General features: G+C 46.0%; 1 protein-coding gene across 3 annotated transcripts in view; it reads left to right on the forward strand.

Moving 5' to 3' along the window:
• The window catches only part of LARGE1 (LARGE xylosyl- and glucuronyltransferase 1), a gene marked incomplete at both ends in the record, with an annotated part of 407,629 nt that overhangs the window by 285,540 nt on the left and 103,265 nt on the right, over positions 1-18,824 (forward strand). For all 3 annotated transcript variants that reach the window (XM_080706528.1, XM_080706526.1, XM_080706527.1), the window contains one exon: positions 4,695-4,799. In XM_080706528.1, coding sequence (XP_080562654.1) covers positions 4,695-4,799 — 105 coding nt within the window. The remainder of the gene's footprint in view (positions 1-4,694; positions 4,800-18,824) is intronic.

Raw genomic sequence — 18,824 nt, forward strand, 5'->3', positions numbered from 1 at the left:
TAGCTTAGCGGAGAGCACAAGAGGAGTGGGTTTATGGAAGTACCTAGTCTCTAAGGCCATACCACCAGTGGCCCACCCCCTCAGCCATACCCACCTCTGAACCTTTCTGTAATGGGAACCATGTTTCCAACACGTGAGCTTTCTTTTGGGGGGGAAGAAGGGAACATTCCTGAATTTAAACCATAACAGTCACACAGCAAGTAAATGGGAGAGACAGGATTAAAACCTGGGCCGCTTGGTTCTAGCATTCATTTTCTTCACCCCTGTGTTGTGTTCAAGAGCACTTGAGTCCTCCACTGGATCCTCCTGGATTCTGATACCATGTGAGTTTATCATGTGCCAATATCCCACAGGTGAACCTTACCCTTGAGGAAGGCAGAGACATCGCTTTCAGAGTCCAACCAGGGATTCATGGTGGTTACAGTCATGGTGTTTCATGCCTATAATCCTAGTACTTGGCTGGTTCCCAGCCAGTCTCTGAAATTTAGCAAGGCCCTGTGTAACCTAGCAAGACTATGTTTCAAAATAAAAAATAAAACAGGCAAAATGCCCCAGGTTCAGTCTCTAGTACTACACACACACACACACGTTAATATGCATCCAAATTACCTAGAGAGTTGGGTTTTTTCCATGTAAATTACTAAACCCCAGGGCCAGAATTCATATTCAGACATTTCAGCTTTCAAGAGAATTAATATATGTTATTAACCCTGACACACAGACACAGACACTGAACCAATTCAGAGATAAGGTACTATTTAATTGATGGGGATGAAATTGGAGGACTCAGATGTGCATCTCCAATGGATCAGCCTACAACCGGAGTCTAGAGTGACAGCTGCCCACCCTGTCATGGGACACAAGGGCAACTACTTCCTCATCAAGAGGGGGCCAGCAGCTGGGCGTGGTGGCTCACGCTTGTAATCCCAGCATTTGGGAAGCAGAGACAGGAGGATCACAGTTCTCAGACACCTCAGCTACTTGGTGAGGCCCTTCGCAACTCAGTGAGACCCTATTTCAATAATAAAAAAGACTGAAAAATAGGGCTGGGTATGTAGCTTGGAGGTAGGATGCCCCTGGGTTCTATCCCCAGTACCACAAAAAAAGAGGGGGCCAGCCCTATAAACTGGCAGCGCAAAGGAGCAGCATGAAGGAGATCACACACTGTTGCAGGCTCCCCAGCCCCCAGCTCCCAGAAAATGTTGGAAGGAAGAGGCAGTGCAGCAGTGTTATCTTGGTTCTTCAAACTTACCAGTGAGATAATGTGCATTAGAGAGAGAGCATCAATATGAGGCTGAGGAAATGCCTCCTCTGGACACTGGAGAAGTAGGCACCTACCACTAAACACTCGCCTCTAGGATGTGTGTTCTAGGCCTGTTCTAGGAAGAACCCCAGGTGTTTCTGAAATAGATGTCTCCAGACTACAGCTGGGGAAAGTCCTAGAATGGTCTGATTGTGATGGGTGACCTCCAAAGAAAACTGCCTGGAATGGTGGGCTAGCTTTCTTTCAGAATCTGGTAGGTCAGTCTGGGCAATGATAGTTAAAAATGTCTCTTACTTATAATGTGCCTACTATGTTCCGGCCATTGTTCTAAGCACTCAGCACAAATTGATGGGGGTATTGATTGAAGTCATTTAACTGTGGGAAGTCACAGCAGCCATACAAGTTAGAAACCAAGGCAGAGAGAGGTTCAGGCATTTCCTCAAGGCTGCAAAGCAAGAAGGCAGCAGAACAGGATTGGGCACCAGAGAATGTGGCTCCAGCCTCAGCCATTTTGCTGTTCATGGCTCCCTGTCCATGGACACAGACCTCTTTCAGAGGGACACACTGAGTGGACAGTCCAGGATCTACAAGCCTACACAGAGAACCCAGCACTCTTGAAAGATGAAGGAAAATTGCCTAGCCTTAGTACAGTTTTAATAATTCATGCAGCAGCTAATGAATCCACTTTAAAAAGCAAAATGAAGTCTTAGTAGCTGTTGATTGTTTTGTTTGGGTTTTTCTCAACCAGTGGATATTAAAATTACAACTATCATGTTACCAATTAAGAATGTTTATTTCAGAAGATCAGTGTACATGAAAGGGTTATGTGCTACCATGAAAAAGTGCAACCCAGGTGCAAATTAAAAGAAGAGGAATTTGTCTCTCATTCTTGCGGGTGCTGTGACTTCAGGTTATCCCTGCATACTCTTCATTTTCTGGAGATTGAGACCCTTGAGTTTAAGCCTGAAGTGGACCCTCTGATGTTCTTAGATACTGATGGCCCATCTTTGGCATTTTCCACACAGAGGAGACAGATGCTTGAGTTTACAGAGCTGAGTGGAAGATGCAATGATATTGGTGAAATGATGTGCAGCCTTAGGGGAGAAGAGCACAAGCTAATATTAATGGGCTGCTCCACCAAGAGAGATTTACCCACCAGACTCATTTATGCATCAGATATTGCACAGCACCTACTGTGTATTGGGTACAACACAGTCCCTGTCTGTGGACCAATGAGGTGCCATTATGCCTAAATGTTACCCACTTGGTCCTTTAAAGCATATAAGTCAGCTAAATGCAACAACAACAACAAAAAAAAAGTTAGCAGGAAACACTGAATAGAGATGCCTGCCATCTAATGCAGAAGTGAAGAAGTCACAGTTCGGACTTGGGGATTCATGAGGTCTTGGTACAAGGAACAGGCCATAAAAGGAATACATATGGCAGCCAAGGATAGTTCCTGCCCAGGGATTGCTAACTGTGCAAGAGAGAAGAGAGAACAGAAGCAAGAAAACATACATTCTGTTTGTCATCAATGAAGTGTGGTCAGCAGAGGATTTTTCTAAAGAAGCAGCCAAATAAAGTATGTGGGATGCCTCAATATGGAATTTGGATTTTCAGACATCTGAAGACAGTCTTAGCTGAGATTCATATGACCACCCTTAATTCAATGAAAGCTCATTCCCCTTTTCTGAGTGCTGAATATATAACACCCTTTATCATGCCAAAAATAACCTTCCGATATCATCCTGGGTATCCTAGTAACAATGAGTTATCTCCTCAAGGACCACACTTCCCCTTTGTATTGTACCCTAGGTGTGAATCAATGCATGAGGCCTCCATCCTGGACATGGCGTTGGGACGCAGCACACAGCTTCTCAGTGAAGGGCACAGTGTCTTTCAGGTGTGATTGTTTTGCACAAACATTGTAAGCTAGTTGCAGGATTGACTGGCTCTTGCACTCCCTGAATTGGTGACACGTTTTTTTCTGAGGGATTCTACAAGTTTGGGATGTGGTCATGTACAATGACAAAGTGGGCGGTAGTGTTTTTCCCTGGCCTCTAATTTATGTATTTGTGCTGGGGTGATGATTTAGATAGGAGCTCGATAAATTGATCAAATAAATTACACCAAACCCACACACCATTGTTTCAGGGAGCTGTCATCATGCCAAAGAGGTCCTATATCACCCAGCATGGTATTCCAAGAGAACCGTTGTGTTTTCTTAACGCACTCTTGGGCTTTCATTTGGTCAGAGAGCTCTTTATTTCTCAGATTGGACAACAGGATAAGGAGTTTCACTTGATAATGCATTGGTTAGCAGTGGAAGCTGGTAATAAGTAGATATGTGACCTTTAGCAAGTTATTTGAACTATCTAACCCTCAGTTTCCCTTTCATAAAAACCTAAATTATGATGCCTATCTCAAATTTGAATTGTAAGGGTAAATAACAATACATTTAGATGCTACAAAGAATCTGGCTATCAGACAAGTGCAGAGTCATATCTCAGCTCCATCGGTAATTGTGCAAGTCACTGGTCCTATGTGAACCTTATTTCCCAGTTGGTAAAATGATGCTGATAATCATAAGAGATTATCTTTTACAAGTGGCATGCCAGATTTGTCTAAAGAAGGCCAGGTGGATCTGATGCTCTACCCACAGGTCCCAGAGACGCAATTCTCCTCTCATCCCAGAGACATCAACAGCCTAAGAGATGGGCTGCAAGCCTGGCTTACCTGAGATGCCAAGGTGCATCAGGGACCAGACCAGCATCACACTCCAGCTCTGGGGACAGAGGAGCACTGATCCCAGCAGACCATACTCCCATGATGTCATGATGATGTGATGTTTGTTGACACATGATAAATATGTTTTAGAAGAAGCAGTGAACTTGAGAACAAAAACACCATAAACAGTTGGTCATGGGGTGGCTCTTCTCTTTGGTTTCTCATCTTCTCAACCAAGAATAATTCCTTCCACTATAATACAAAAAGACATCCTCAGTCCATGCTCAGAAAGATAATAAATTAACCCACGGTGGAAAAACTAGAATTGGAAAACCTGAAGAAGGGTATGTCCATCCATAAAAATGGTTTCCATATGCTAGGGAATTAATGGATTAATGATGAACGAACAGTTTGGGACTCTGCCTTTCTCACAGATAAACCAGATACTGATACTATGGTAAAAATCATGGTTCTTCTGGACCTCCAACTCTTCTCTATGAAATGGAAATAATACAAGCATCTGAGAATCAAATGTGGCAAAACAAGTCAAGCACTTAGGTTTGGACTTGGCACTTAACGCAGACTCCCAGTAAACATAAGCTTTTGTTACGACATTGTATGGTGGTTGTTTCCTGTGGTCAGTACTCAGTGGTGGCAAGCCCTGAGTCTCCCCTTAAGTCACTTTTAAATCTGTGCTTTGCAGGTCAGCAAGTCCTGGGCTTGGTAGAGAACCAGAGTGACTGGTACCTTGGAAACTTGTGGAAAAACCACCGTCCCTGGCCAGCCCTTGGGAGGGGCTACAACACAGGTAAGTCACGGGTGGGGCGGGCAGGGTTGTGCAGGGTGATGCAAGAGTACAACACTCCCTCCTCAGGGAGAGGAGATGGGCTGTACCTCAGCAGAGGCCAGCTGGTGTTTGAGCTCCGTAGTGGCAGTGCCTGGGCAGGTGACCTTCTGGCTCTTCCTTAGCGCCAAAACTACAGGCGACATGGCTTCTGGACCATGGCAGAGTGCCAGCCTTGCCCAAAGCCCCTCTGCTGACCCTCGGGCCTTGATCCTACTAGATTCTTTATCACTTTGATGCATAGGTTCCTTGGCTATCAACAGAGACTAAGAGATCATTCTGCATTAACGAACAGCCCCAATGTTTCAGTTTCTTAACACGGCCAATTTATTTTTCTCCATCACTTGACATGTGCATTTTAGGTCTATAGGGATCTGTGCCCACTGTAGGTCTTCAGGATTCATCTCTCTCTCTCTCTCTTATTCCACATTTGGGGTAGGAAAGAGGCAGAAATCATATTATTTCTTAAAATTTCTGCCAGATTTCACTGGCCGAAGCCCATCCTGTGGCCATTCTTCCCCCTAAACGTGTGTGTGGGCAAACACAAACCTGGCAGGAGAAAAGCCCAACATAGTCAGAAATCAGCACTTCTGAATTATCGCAGCCCTCAAATATCACGTGTCTAAAATCAGAACCTTTATTCTGCCTTATTACTTAACTCCCAACTTCTCTTTTGTTTCTCTTTTTTGCGATTGGTCTCATCTATCCATTTATTCGACTACTCAGCAACCATCAAGTGCTTCCTGGCTATTAGGCCCCATGCTAGGTGTGCTGGATCCAGTCCTTGACCTCATGGCCTAGCCAAACAGTCCATGCACCTCCCCCACCAAGGTCCAGTCAACGTCTAGCTCCAGAAGGCCTCTGGATCCTTCTGCTTCTCCCTTCTATGCATTTCTCCTCCTGTGGTACCCCATCCTTAAACGTGGCATACTATCAGGATTAGAACTTGGATCTCAGGGAGCAATAGGTCAGTCAGGCAACATGGGATGAGACTTGGCCTCTGAGGCCATCATGTGTGCTGGGTTGGGGCAGGTGTCTAGAGACGGCACTACCTGCAGAGGCTGCATAAAACCTATCCTGGAGGCTAAGGCCAGTCTGCAGTCACAAGAGCCAGAAGTCAACTCTGAAAGCTGATGGCAGAACTCCAGAGAGGTCCCATGCAAACACGGGATCCCAGAGACCAAAGGAAGAAGGTTGTAAGCCAAGCTTCCAGAGTCAGAGGTCAGAGATGAGGTCAGAGATGGAGGTCAAAGCTGCAGGAGGACAAGGAAAGAAAGGCCAGTGTTGATGTCCTGGGTAGTCAGATATGGTGACCAGGGAGCCATGTTGAAGGCCATTCCTGGAGATGGGCGGTGTTCCTGCAGGCTGTGGTCAGAGCATCAGGCATACTTTGCTGTTCCTATAAACTGACCAGGCACAAGGAGGTTAAAATTGAAGAACTATAAACCAGCCCTTCACAGCCCAGAGCACAGCCTGGAGGCTCCCCAGTTGTACTGGGCATTAACCCTTTAGCTACTGGATAGTGGAGAATTCTGAAGAGGCCCTGAGAGGGGCCAGATGGGGAAAAAGAGACTGAAGAGGATAGGGCAGCAGCTGTTGATTAGCAGATAGGGAGGTGTTTCCACATTTCAACAGCTCACAGTACTGGGGGAGGTAGTGCCTCTACATACCAGCTGAGTGTTAACCAGGCTTGGTGCCAGGTGCTGCTGTGTGGGTGTTAATCTCACTTGATCCCCGGCTAACCCATGAGGCAGGTGCTATGCTTATCTCTCTTTTATATGAGAGGAAAATGCAGCTTAGAGAGTTTAAGGCTGCAACCCTAATGAGCAAAGGAGCCTGCTGTGTTAACCACTGACCTTCCTAGCTTGAACTTGAATCACTTCAGTATTAGACACTTTTTTTTTTGAAGTAGAGAATCCCAGACTCTGCCCTTGAAGTGTCTGGTGGGGTCTGTGGAGGAGCCTGGAATTCTGCCACCTAGAAAGTCTCTAGGAGAACATCCAAGGGCCTGCTCCTATGACACACGGCACAGTCTCTCCTCCCAGCAAGGTGGCCCAAGAGATGTTTTCTAGTGCACTTGAGGCTGGACCTGTGCTATCCTTTGGGGAGAATTATTGCCCCATTTGTCCTGGATCTCCAAGCTTTCACAGAGTCTCAGGGTAGTCTCGGATAAACCCTGGTGTATACATTTAGCTTCTGTCTCTTGAGACATATAATAATAGGAAGTGTCCCGTGGAGATACACTACAGTGCCTAGGGAAAGCAGTAAGAGGATCCCAGTTATCTGCATAAAACAAAAACCACCAGTCATCAATCCAGATTTGCAGGGAGATGAAGAATGTCATACCCTGGAGGATTTATTAGGACAAAAATGGTGTGTCCACTGTTTGCTACAGAACGTGGAGACAATATTTAAACCACCTCCAGCCCTCTTACTTAACATGCAGAGAGAGTGAGTTACTTTCTTTCTTGCTGGTGCTAAAAGGGCAGAGCAGATGGGAAAAGCCCAGTTAGAAGTGATGTGTCCATTTGAATAAGCCAGTGACACCCAAGTGTTGATTCTAAAAGGATTTATGCCACATGGAAGTGCATTGGCTCTCACCATGGGGATTTGTTATTTTAAGTCCCAGGATTGTGTCACACATCAGCAGATGAGTCACCCAGACATTTAAATTCTCATGGAAATTGAGGACTCCCTGGAGGGAGCCTGCCACCCTCAATCCCAGCCTAAGCCTCAGCCATCCAAAAAGGGTCTCTCCCACAAAGCCCTTGTGGAGCCCTAAGCCTGATGCAGGGGAACTCCCGTGCACCCCAGCTCCCCAGCTCAGTCAGGGGGTCTCTGCACGAGTGTGGTCAAGTGCTCTACCTCTTTAAACCTTAGCTCTTTACCGTTTAAGACAGGATGATAACCACCTGAGGGTGAGGATTAACAATTAACCAGGTAACCTGATTCACATGCCAAGTCTAGCATCTGACACAAAATAAGTAGAGTAATACATCTTAGTCTTCATCCTGTTGCATTTTCTACCTCTTATTCAATCAGGAATGGGACCCACCCTCTTTAAAAATGATGAAACCGTGGTGTGGTTGAACATGGTTTTCTCAGGTCAGACAAGCCCTCAGGTCAGAAAAACAGTGAGGTGGTCCCCCCCCCCCCAATGCAGCCACCTAGATGATTTTCTCATCTCTCTCTCTCTTCAATCTCTGGACAAGTTTAGCTTTTCATATTATTTTAGGAAGAAAATGCCTATTTTAGTTCTTATATCAACTTCCTAACTATGTTTTACTTTGAACAGTCCCCAGAAAAAGCATGGGATCTTTGAGTCAGATGATCTGCCTTCAAGACCTGACTTTGTTGCCTTTATTCCCTCAGCAATTTAGAAAGCTCACCCAAGCTCAGCGAGCCTGGGCCCCTCATCTGTAAACAGAGTGTGCTAATCCTGTCTCTGAACCTGCTGTGTAGATCTGTGGTGTAGCTACAAGGGCTTTGTCAAGCAGAGCATTTTCAGAACTTGTTGTAGTTGTTTTTCTCTTCTTGACCATAGCCCAAGGAAACACAAGCGATCCAGATTCCGCTGCCCTCACCCAGTGCACCTGTCCACACTAGGTAGCTCCACTTGCCCTTTTTGTGCAGCAGCTTTGTTGATTCCAAGAGCTGTTTCGTAAAGTAGACATTCTCCCTCAAAGATCCAGCTAGGTTCCCACTTCTTCATTTTTGTTTGTCTCTCCCAGTCTGCTTGTCACAAAGTCTAGTAGGTCCAAAAACACTAGGGGAATCCACCCTTCACCCCCTCCCACCCCCGCCGCCATCTTATTGGAGCTGTTTACAACTTACTGAAGAAAGCTGCTGGACCACAGAAGCTGTAGATGAGCCAAGAAAGCCCAGCACAAAGCTCGTGCCCATAACTGTTCAGGTGGCCTGAGGGGTGCCTCCCACATCATTGCACAGAGACAGTCCATCCCCACTCTGCCACTCTGTCCAGGTGTCATCTGCTAGTTACAAGATGCTATCATTCACCCAACTATCAGCAGGATTAAAAAACAACAACAACAACAGGATTTTTGCTGGGCTTATTAAGATTCAGGTCACTTCATTTTCTAAGCTGATGGGTGAATATCTTTGAAAACAAACACTAGCAGAAGAGAAAAGAGCTTGAAGGAGGACTGGAAGGAGCAGGGGATGAGGGTGAGGTGAGAGAAGGTGGGTCAGCGGAGACGGCGGCCTGTTCACAGCCCAGCCGGCATGCACAAGATTCCCAAGGTGACTCCACGAGAAAACGCATCCTCCCAAGATGAAGGGCTTCATGCTACCCAGAGGGTGCGCTTTTAAAAATAATTTAAGAATAAAATATATCGTGTTCCTTTCAGTCCCCAAATTAGGCCAGAAACAGGCAGATGGAGACCCGGCTCTCTAGGGAGGGAGAAAGAATTTCTCTAGGAACCCTTATCTGCAGAACAACAGAAATGGGGACATTCAAGGACTGAGTCACCTCTGAGGCTGAAGCAAACTCTCAGGGCAGTGAAGAAGTGGAAAGAGATGAATGATAAAGGCAGACACTGTGTGAATTCCGTGGCAGGAATTCAACGGGAGGAAATAGTTGACCAAGTGCCAAGGAGCTGTGAAACATTTTAGGGGGATAAGCAAAGTGCGGTTTAGCCTGACACCTGCCTCTGAGTCCCCAGGCAAGTCTCCTTTTGTCTTTGGGCCTTAACTGCCTCCTCGCTGAAGAACCAAGATCTCCTTGGGCTTGGAAAGAATATTGCAATTGGGTAGTTTCTGTCTATAATAACTGCGCTCAGAGAAGCTAGTCTTAAATGTGGTCATGCATTCATTTAGTACTCGCCACTCAATGGCTATTATTCTGGCAAGATAAGGGTAGAAAGAGATTTTTTTTTATGAGCAATACCAAGAACTTGCCTTCAAAATGAGGAAAGCTTAGTAGAGAAGAGTTTGCATATGTACAGATAAATGTAGTATTTCGTGCCCCTCTGCTATGATTGAGATTCGGAGTTGAACACCATTCCTGCAGTAATAACCAGCGTTTTCTAAGCGAATTCCAGAAGATACTGCCAGACATATCGATGTGTGTTTAGAAATGGTTAACAGATAAGGTTAAGAAATCTACTCCCACTATCCCTGTCTTCAGTATTCAAATTCATGTTGGCATATTAAAGATCTTATGACATCTATAAGTAAAAGAAACTGTTAAATGCAGAAGATTTTTTCACTTTTGCTTGATTCTAGAGCCATGAAAATAAATTTGCAAAGCACATGAGAGAAAGGAAGGAAGGAAGGAAGGAAGGAAGGAAGGAAGGAAGGAAAAAAAAAAAAAACCTGCCTCTAGACTAACTCTGGGGCAGGATTTTGTTTTTGAGTTCTATATTCCAAGAAGTTTGCACAGAAATGTTTAAAGGGAATGTATGGAGTAATCCCATTGGAAGATGTTTGTCATTCCAGGAAGAATTTATTTGACAATATGCTCGGTCAGTTAGAAGCATCTACTCTGTCTTGTACTGGCGGCCCTCCTTAATCTTTCTGTGGTATGGACGTGGACACGCTTACTCAGTGCAAGATGCTGCAACAGTTTTACCATAGAGTGGATGAAAACCTTTATTTCTCACAGTACTGGAGGCAGGGAGTTCAGAGTCAAGGTGCCCAGCTGTCCCATGGTCTAGTGAGGGCCTGACTCCTTATTTCAGATGGTGTCCTCTGTGTCCTCATGGCAGAGAGCAGAGGAAGGAAGGAAGCGCTCAGGTCTCTTCTTACAAGGGGACTAATCTGATTCATGAGGGCTTCTACTTCATGACCTAATTACTTCTCAAAAGCCTCACTCCTAATACTACCCCATTTGGGGTTCAGATTTCAGTGTATGAATTGTGTAGAAACACAACTTTTCTCTCTTTCTCAGACACCATTATCATTGCAACTTCTTAATCATCATACAAGTCATTGTATATGAAGCCAATTGCCTATGACCAGCACCCTTCCAGAACCTGCTTTCTCTATGTAGGAATGGTTTGTGAGACAGAGACAACTTCTAGACCTTCCACTGCCCTGATTGCTTGATTCATAGAAAGCTCCAGTTTCTCTTTTTGAAAGTGACAACTTGGCCTGAATTACATATACTGGCCATTATCTTACTATCGGAGGTTCACGACTCCACCTGGGCAATTCACCCCTGTATCCTCAGTCACTTAGAGTGCTTGCTGACATACCAACTTCCAGCCCCTAACCCAGGGAGAGTTAGAGCTGAGGCTGAGTGACTTATTTTAAGCATGCTCCTGTGTGATTCTAATGCTCCCTGGCTTAAGAACCAGTGCCCAGCCTCCCATCGCATACTTTTATTGCCTCATAGCACTTCAAGCTTAAATTGAACTTGAGTTCCACTAAAGAAATCTCCATGAATGACTGGTCAGCCAAATGCTCCCCATCCTGTACTTCTGGTGTAGATTTATTGAGCCTACAGTACATATTTCATATTTATCTCTGGAGAGTTTTATCTGATTTGGACCAATCTTCACATCATTTTATTAGACCTGATTTTAGTTCTCAGCGTAAGGTCATCCACAAAAATTGTGAACATGCCTTATGCTCATTCAGCCAGTAGCCTTGCCCCAGTTTCGTAACATTTTTTTTAATGTCTCTTAAACAATCCTGAAATAAAATTCAAATACACCATTCTACTGACAAATATGTATTTTTAAAAAATCACTATCACGCTGGTCTCCTGGCTATAATGCAATGGAGAAATAAAGGGAAATCAATTTATTACAAGGCAACGTTTACTTCAGCCTGTAATTCCTCAGGCTGTGCTCTAGCAGGGGATAGATATCGTGAAGTTGTGAGATGTTTCTATGCCTGTATTCAGGGTAGAGCCATCTCCCGTATGTGGGTCCCCATGTGGAACGGTGCTGATGTGGAACCGTCCATCCAGATGTCATGAGTGGGCTTTGCCATCTGCGAGCAGTCTTTCCAAGATAGCAAAGGACTCTTGGTAAAATATCAGATAACAGGGAGTAGCACCCATCTTCCCTTGACAAAATTTCCCATGTCATAGGAATCTCAGGCTCAGATCATTGGAACAATGTAGTTATCAATATGCCAGTCCAGTGGGGCCTGCAAGGGAGGCGAGTCCCTTCTCCACTGTGTCACTGTTCTGAGTCCACGAGGCAAGGTGGCACACTCCAGTCTTGTTCCAGGCTGCCTGTTGTCAGATGAAGAAACTGAGGGCCAATCCTGAGACTGCTGATGACGTGATTTGTCCAGGAAAAAGGACCCCGTGATCTTGCCCACCTCAGTCGGGAGCCATGTCTTTGGAAATAAATGGCTGTTTTTCAAACATGCCAGAATGATTCCCACTTCAGGGCTTTTGCATCTGCTGAACCCTGTGTTTGGAACAAGCCAGTCATCGTGGTGCACCAGGGATGGCAGAAATGCAGCCATTCTGAAGGCTGAGGCCTGAGCATCACAGGTTTACAGCCAGCTTGGGCAACTTAGACCTGTCTCAAAATAACAAAAATGCAAAGAGCTGGGGATGTTTGATTCTCAGTGCTGCGAAAAAAGAAAAGAAAGGAAGTCATGAGTTCATGGTATCACCAGCATTGAACAGGTTGACTTTGATGCCAAGCCAGGATTCGCCCAGGGCCTTTCTTGAGGGTGGTGTCAGTGAATGAGGAAATACTCCCTGCTCACAGGGATGTGCAGCCAGCTGGAAGTCTGCCTAGCAGTGCAGCCATCTGGCTACCTCTCTCCAATTAACCTTTATCTAATTCTGTGCCATACCTTTAAAGCCTGTCTACTTCATGTCTTGAACCAGAACCTTCTCTGGCCTCAGGATTGTTCTGCCTTGGGGGTTTGCATGGAATAAATCCACTCCTTCTACCACTTGCCCTTAGATATCTAACTGAAAGAAAGCAAAGGATACATCCGAGCCTTCTCTTCCGTACTCTTACAACTTCTTGTCTACAGTGACCCCCACTCCTCATTTAGCCTCTGGGCCCCAGTTCATTCTTAGATGAGATGAAGCTAGTTGTAGGACCCGCCTTACTGAGGATTGCTGTGTAATGCACATGAGCTAAAATGCTTATATTTGATATGAGTAAGTGGAGTAATTGCTTGTTGTTTTTGTTGAGGTGGACTGAGGTGCTGTGGGATGTCTGGCCTCTTTCCACACCAGTCACCCAGTGCCTCTGTAGCTGATATTTCTCCATCCTATTAAAAGACAGTGTTGCTTATGTTCCAGAGTTAACCCAAGTCCACGCTCCACCTGTTTGTAGCTCCTCCTTTCTGGGCAGTGAGCAACCTTTTTTAGCCTTGTCCTTCCGGGACAATGAGAGCTCCCCCCTCACAGGGATGCTTTCTGGATAAAATGAGGCAGTGCTTTTCAAATGCATGGGACAGTGCTCAGTACTGTTAGATAGTATTGCTCAGTGTTGGTTCATTATTGCTACTTCCCCTAGCCCTTTATTCTTGAGGCTCACAAGTGGGCAAGGCAGCCTGGCTCCTTGACATCTCTTGATAATGACTCCATCTTCTCTGCATTTGAGATACTTAGGGCTGTGCCTGCTCTCCCAAGGCTGACCAGCCACATGATCATTGTTTTGCCAGACAGATTCTCATCATGCATCTAGTGAGTGCAATGTGCAGGGCTCCCAGGGATGCCATGGTGACCAGGAGGAAAACAAAAAAAAGCCTGTCAGCCAGGCAGGTGGCACACATGTGTAATCCCAGTACTTGGGAGGCTGAGACAGAGGATTGTAGGCTTGAAGCCAACCTCTGCAACTTACTGAGACCCTCAGTAACCCACAATCCTACCATGATTTTGCTGATTTTTCTCTTTTCTTTCTGCATCTTTCCATTCAAATATAAACTCCTCAGAGGTAGTATTTTTTTCTACTAATTTTTCCACCTCATCTTCTCTGCCTAGAGTCATGTCCAGCATATATTAGGCAGTAAGCATTTGTTATTGAGTGATATAAATAATTTGGGAGGTAGATTTATTTGAGGACGGTGATACAGCATTTCCCGTGGGAGTGGGTGAGATATTTGGCTACCCAAAGAAGATTGGTGATCTCTGAGGACATTTGTGCTTACCACAACTAGGCACATCCTCTTGGCACTGAGAGGGGAGAGACTTCTAAATGCCCTACTGTAAACAAGATAGTCCTCCACAGAAAAGATTATTCCTGCCTAACATGTCAGGAGACTTTGACATGAAGTGATGCACTTAGGGAACTGGATTCTTCTAGAAAGGGCCTTTTCAGAGACGGGTCTCTGAGAAGATGACATTGAAGCTGAAGACCTGAAGAAAGGGAAGGTGGCAGCCAGGCTGAGAGCTGGAATAAGAGCGTTCCAGGCAGAAATGGCAGGTGCACAGGACCTGAGTCAGGTATCAAACAAGCCTTCCCCACATGAGGCAGCCATTACCTCTGTGGACCAACCTGGACCTGCAGACCTTGCCCCTGAACCTGTGTCTACTGATGCTTGGGTCAGTCTCCAAGGGTTTAGAATCAGAATGCCTCCTTTTCTTCCCTTCATGCCCTTCAGGTTTTCCATACTAACACACCCTAGGAACATTCATGTGGTCCCGTTGTCCTGTCTTTGCCCCATGGTTCCTGCAGACCAGCACCAGCCCCAAGCAAATAGCGGTCAAACACAGCCTCGGAGGGAAAAAGTCCGCCTGGGCTGCCCTGGGTGACTCCAGAGCCATGACGGCCCCTTCTTCCCTGCTCACTCTCCTATTCTGCTGCTTGGACCCATTCCCATGCTTGTGCGCTGTGCCTGGACTGTTCTCTGGCTCATCCCACGACTCTGTTAGTCTCTACTTAGCTCTCATCTATGTGATGTGGGTGCCCTGGATGGTGGTTTACAAAGCAGTGCTCTCCGGCACTGCACTACCATTCAGTTTTCTTCTTTGCACTTTGCATTGGTGTCATAAAGTGCATGCTTTTGATGATTTGGCTGCTGTACATTGAGGTAGACAAAAGCTATCCCACTCCACCCCCAAGATGCTCCAGCCCTAAGCCCCAGGACCTGTGAAGATGTTATATTATGTGCCAAAAGAGGCTTTGCAGCTGCAATTACAGACCTTAAAATAGAGAGCTTATCCTGGATGATCCAGTGGGCCCAGTCTAATCACCCAAGCCCTTAAAGTGGAGGGCTTCCTCCATCTGGATGCAGGAGAAATTCAGTACAGGGGGAAGTTGCAGGAATTTAAAGGGTAAGAAAGAGCTAGGTGCTGTGGTGCATGCCTATGACTCCAGTACTTGGAAGGTTGAGACAGAGGGCCACAGCTTTGAGGCCAGCTTCAGCAACCTAGCGCGACCCTCAGCAGCTTATCAAGATCCTGTTTCAAGATAAAAATGAACAAATAAAAAGGGCTGGGTTTTTAGCTTCGAGATAGAAAGCCCCCAGGTTCAATCTCCATCAACAGAAAATAAACCCAAAACAAAGCAATGAGGTAGTCTCTATTTGCCTCGCCATCACTGCCGCCCTTAAAAACCCAGGTGGTCCACCATGACATATACACAGTTCCAGGATCTCAGTGGACAACTACATGTTAGGTTGAAAATGCTTCAGAGTAAGAAGGACTGCTGATAGAAGATGAGGAGAACTTTCCAGGCCAACAGATCAGCAAGCCCCAGGCGAGTCTGGAAGCCATGTAAAGACTGGGGTTGGCCAGGGAACAGCCAACAGTTTGACATTTGAATTTAATTGGAGGTGCAGCCTCTTGTCTATGCCCAGTTCCTGGGCAGTATCCAGGAGTGCATGCACTGGTCCCATCCATTCACAGCTAATTGCTTTGGACAAATCCCTTGAACTTTTTTTTTTTTTTTGGAGGGGGCTGACTTGCTTCACTGTTAAGATGGGAATATTAGTACAGCCTCACTCGTAGGGCTTCTAGAAGGACTGCATGAATGGAAAGTGCCTAGTGTATTAGTCAGCTCTTTGCCACTGTGACAAATTACCTGAGAAAATCAACTTAATGAGGAAAGATTTGTTTGGGCTCATGGTTTCAGAGATCTCAGCCCATGCTTGATTGGTTCCATTGATTCTGGGTCTGTGGTGACACAGACACAGAACATCATGGCAAAGGAACGCTCACCTCGTGGGGGCCAGAAGCAGAGAGTAAAAAATAGCTAGGGACCTGGAAAAAATAAACCTTTCCAAGGTGAAGGCATCCCCAAAGGACCAACTGCCTCCAAGGAGGCCCCACCCCCTAAAGTTTCCACGACCTCCTAATAGCAGCATGAGCTGGGGACCAAGCCTTCAACACTTGAACCTTTGGGGGATATACCAGATCCAAACTATAATATCTGGTAAAGAGTAAGCACTCGATAAATGGCAGCTTAGAGTCCAGGTAGAGCTGTACAGAGTGCAGGAGGGGAGGCTCATGTGCCATTGGCCATTGGAGGTGCTTTCCAGGGAAGCCGTGAGCCCAGGTGGGTGGCTGAGCAGGTCTCAGTTCTGACAGCTAAGGGGGCAGTTGGGTCTTCTCCAGAAGGCTGGAGATTTGAAACAGTAGTTTTCCTCCTGGCCCCAGGGAGAAGCCACCTGCACTCAACATCCTCTTCCTTTTAGATTGTCTCTATTTATGTCTTGTCCTCGAGCCAAGTTTTCGTCTTTCCAGGCTGTGGCTATAGCCTCTGCAAATGCTCTGCAGAAGTACCCATCAGCTGAGACCGGAGCCATTCACCCCACCCCCATTCCCTTCAGCCTCTCTGGGTTTTCTGAAGCACCCCAACAAGGCAGCCAAGCGAGAGCCCCCTCTCATCAGACCTGATGGGAGCCTCTAATTAAACTGAGCACTACAGAGTTTTCCCAGCTGCATCCTGCAAAGATGGCTTGAGGTCCTGCCGCCCTCCCCACTGAGCAAAAGCCACTGTTCCAGAAGAGTTGCTCTTTGGTGCTCCCTCCTTGCAGGGATGCTGGCCTCAGAGAATGTATGTTTAATTTAAGGCTACCAGAGTGTGATCATAAGAAATGTGCTCCCCAGCTCCTGTCAAAGAGAACTTTTCTCTCAAGCTTTCATATAAATCATCCTATGTCCTGGGTAGCTATGGCCTCATGGTCTTCCACTCTTCTGGCTAGGAAAACCACAAGGCTGCTGCAGGTTGAATAGGAAGAAGGAAAGCAAAGCAAAAAAACCCAAGACAAAACCGAAATTCCCCCACCTTAGCTGGGCCTCACCTGCAGGCATTCCAAATGAACTGGAGCGGCTCTGTCCATGGTCCTGGAGCGCAGGGTGCCTGCTGGCTGCTCCCCTGGTCTCATCAAGCTGCCTCTCCAAGCCTGAGTCAAACAGTGCTGCAAACTAGAGAGCTTATATAGAAAACAATTTATTTCTCAGAACTTGGGAGGTTAGAAAGTTTAGAATCCAGGTGGATTTAGTGTCTGGTTTCTGTTTCATGGGTAGTGCCTTCTGCCTGTGTCCTCCCATGCTGGAAGAGAGGAGCTGGCTCCCTAGGACCTTATATAAGAGCACTAATCCCATTCATTGGGGGTTAGGACTTCAGCATGTGAATTTGGGGGTACATATGTATTTACCCATAGGAAGTGCCTTTTCTGAGATAGAAGCCATGTCCCTCATAATTGTGATGAGAAGATGAAGGACACAGGCACCACAGAGCTTCGTGACACATAAGCAGCTGCACTTGCTTGGCATCTGGACATCAGGCACCAGCCTCTCTTGGTTAGTGGCTTGGTACCCACCTGCGCCCAATTTGTCTCCAGCCTTTCCTCAGCGCGCCACAGCCCTCGGCCTTTCTCATCCAGGCATTTGGTGGTGGTGGTGAGCTATAGGTACTACCTTGTAAAAGCCGGGTTCTAGAAATAACTCAGGTTGCCTTACAGAAACTTCCTACCCATTACAGAAACTTCCTACCCATTGAGAAATAATTCCCCACTCCCCCCTCTTTCCAATTCCTGGAGATCACCATCCTGTTCTGCTTTGATGAGTTTGATTTTCTTAGATAATTCATATAAGTGGAATCATGCGGTGTTTGTCCTTCTGTGCGAAGTTTTTTTCACTTAGCAGAATGAGAATGGAGAATAATGGTTTAATGGGGTAACCACTATAGAGAACAGTAGGGATGTTCCTCAAAAAAATTAAAATTACAATTGTGCTGAAGATATAGCTCAGGGCAGAGTGCTTGCCTAGCATGCACAAGGCCATGGGTTTGATCCCCAGCAACCCTCCCTCTTCAAAATAATTAAAACTAGAACTACCATGGTGTTTCAGTCAGTGTTCTCAGCGCTGATACCTAAAGAGCTGACAGCACAACATAGAGGAGGAAATATTTATTGAGGCCTGTGGTTTCAAAGGTTTCAGTCCATAGCGCTAACTCGAAGCATCCACGGTGACAGCAGCGGCAGGACGCAGAACTATGAAGTTCTTATCATGGAGTCTGGGAACAGAGAGAGAGCAAGGAATAGAGAGACCCCTCCAGGACCATGCCCCCGGTGACCCACCTCCTCCCATCTTGCCCCACCTGCCTACCTTGCCACCCAACAAACCCATTCCAGTTATGGCTCCATCAGTGGGTTTATCCCCTGATGAGATCAGAGCCCTCATGATTCAATTATTTCACCTCTGAACATTCTTGCATTGCCAACACATTGTCCAGGGGAGGACAGTCTATATTCAACTCATATTACATGTGATCCAGGAATACACACACACACACACACACACACACACACACACACACACGCACACACACAAATGAGAATCAGGCTCTCACAGAGAGATCTGCACCCACATGTTCATCGCAGCATCATTCACAATAGCCAAGATGAAAACGTAACCTAAACGGCCATTGACAGAGGAGTGGATAAAGAAATTGTAGTATGGTCATACATGGATTATTATAGGTAAAGTATATGTGTTAAAAAGTCCCTATTCTGGCTCATATCAGGCACTTAAACTGTGTTGTTTTTTCAGAAAATAGCACACAGTAGGCCATTCAGAATACATGATTTAAATGCTTT

The sequence above is a fragment of the Muscardinus avellanarius genome, assembly GCF_963383645.1.
Source record: "Muscardinus avellanarius genome assembly, chromosome: 11".
Taxonomy (NCBI): Eukaryota; Metazoa; Chordata; class Mammalia; order Rodentia; family Gliridae; genus Muscardinus; species Muscardinus avellanarius.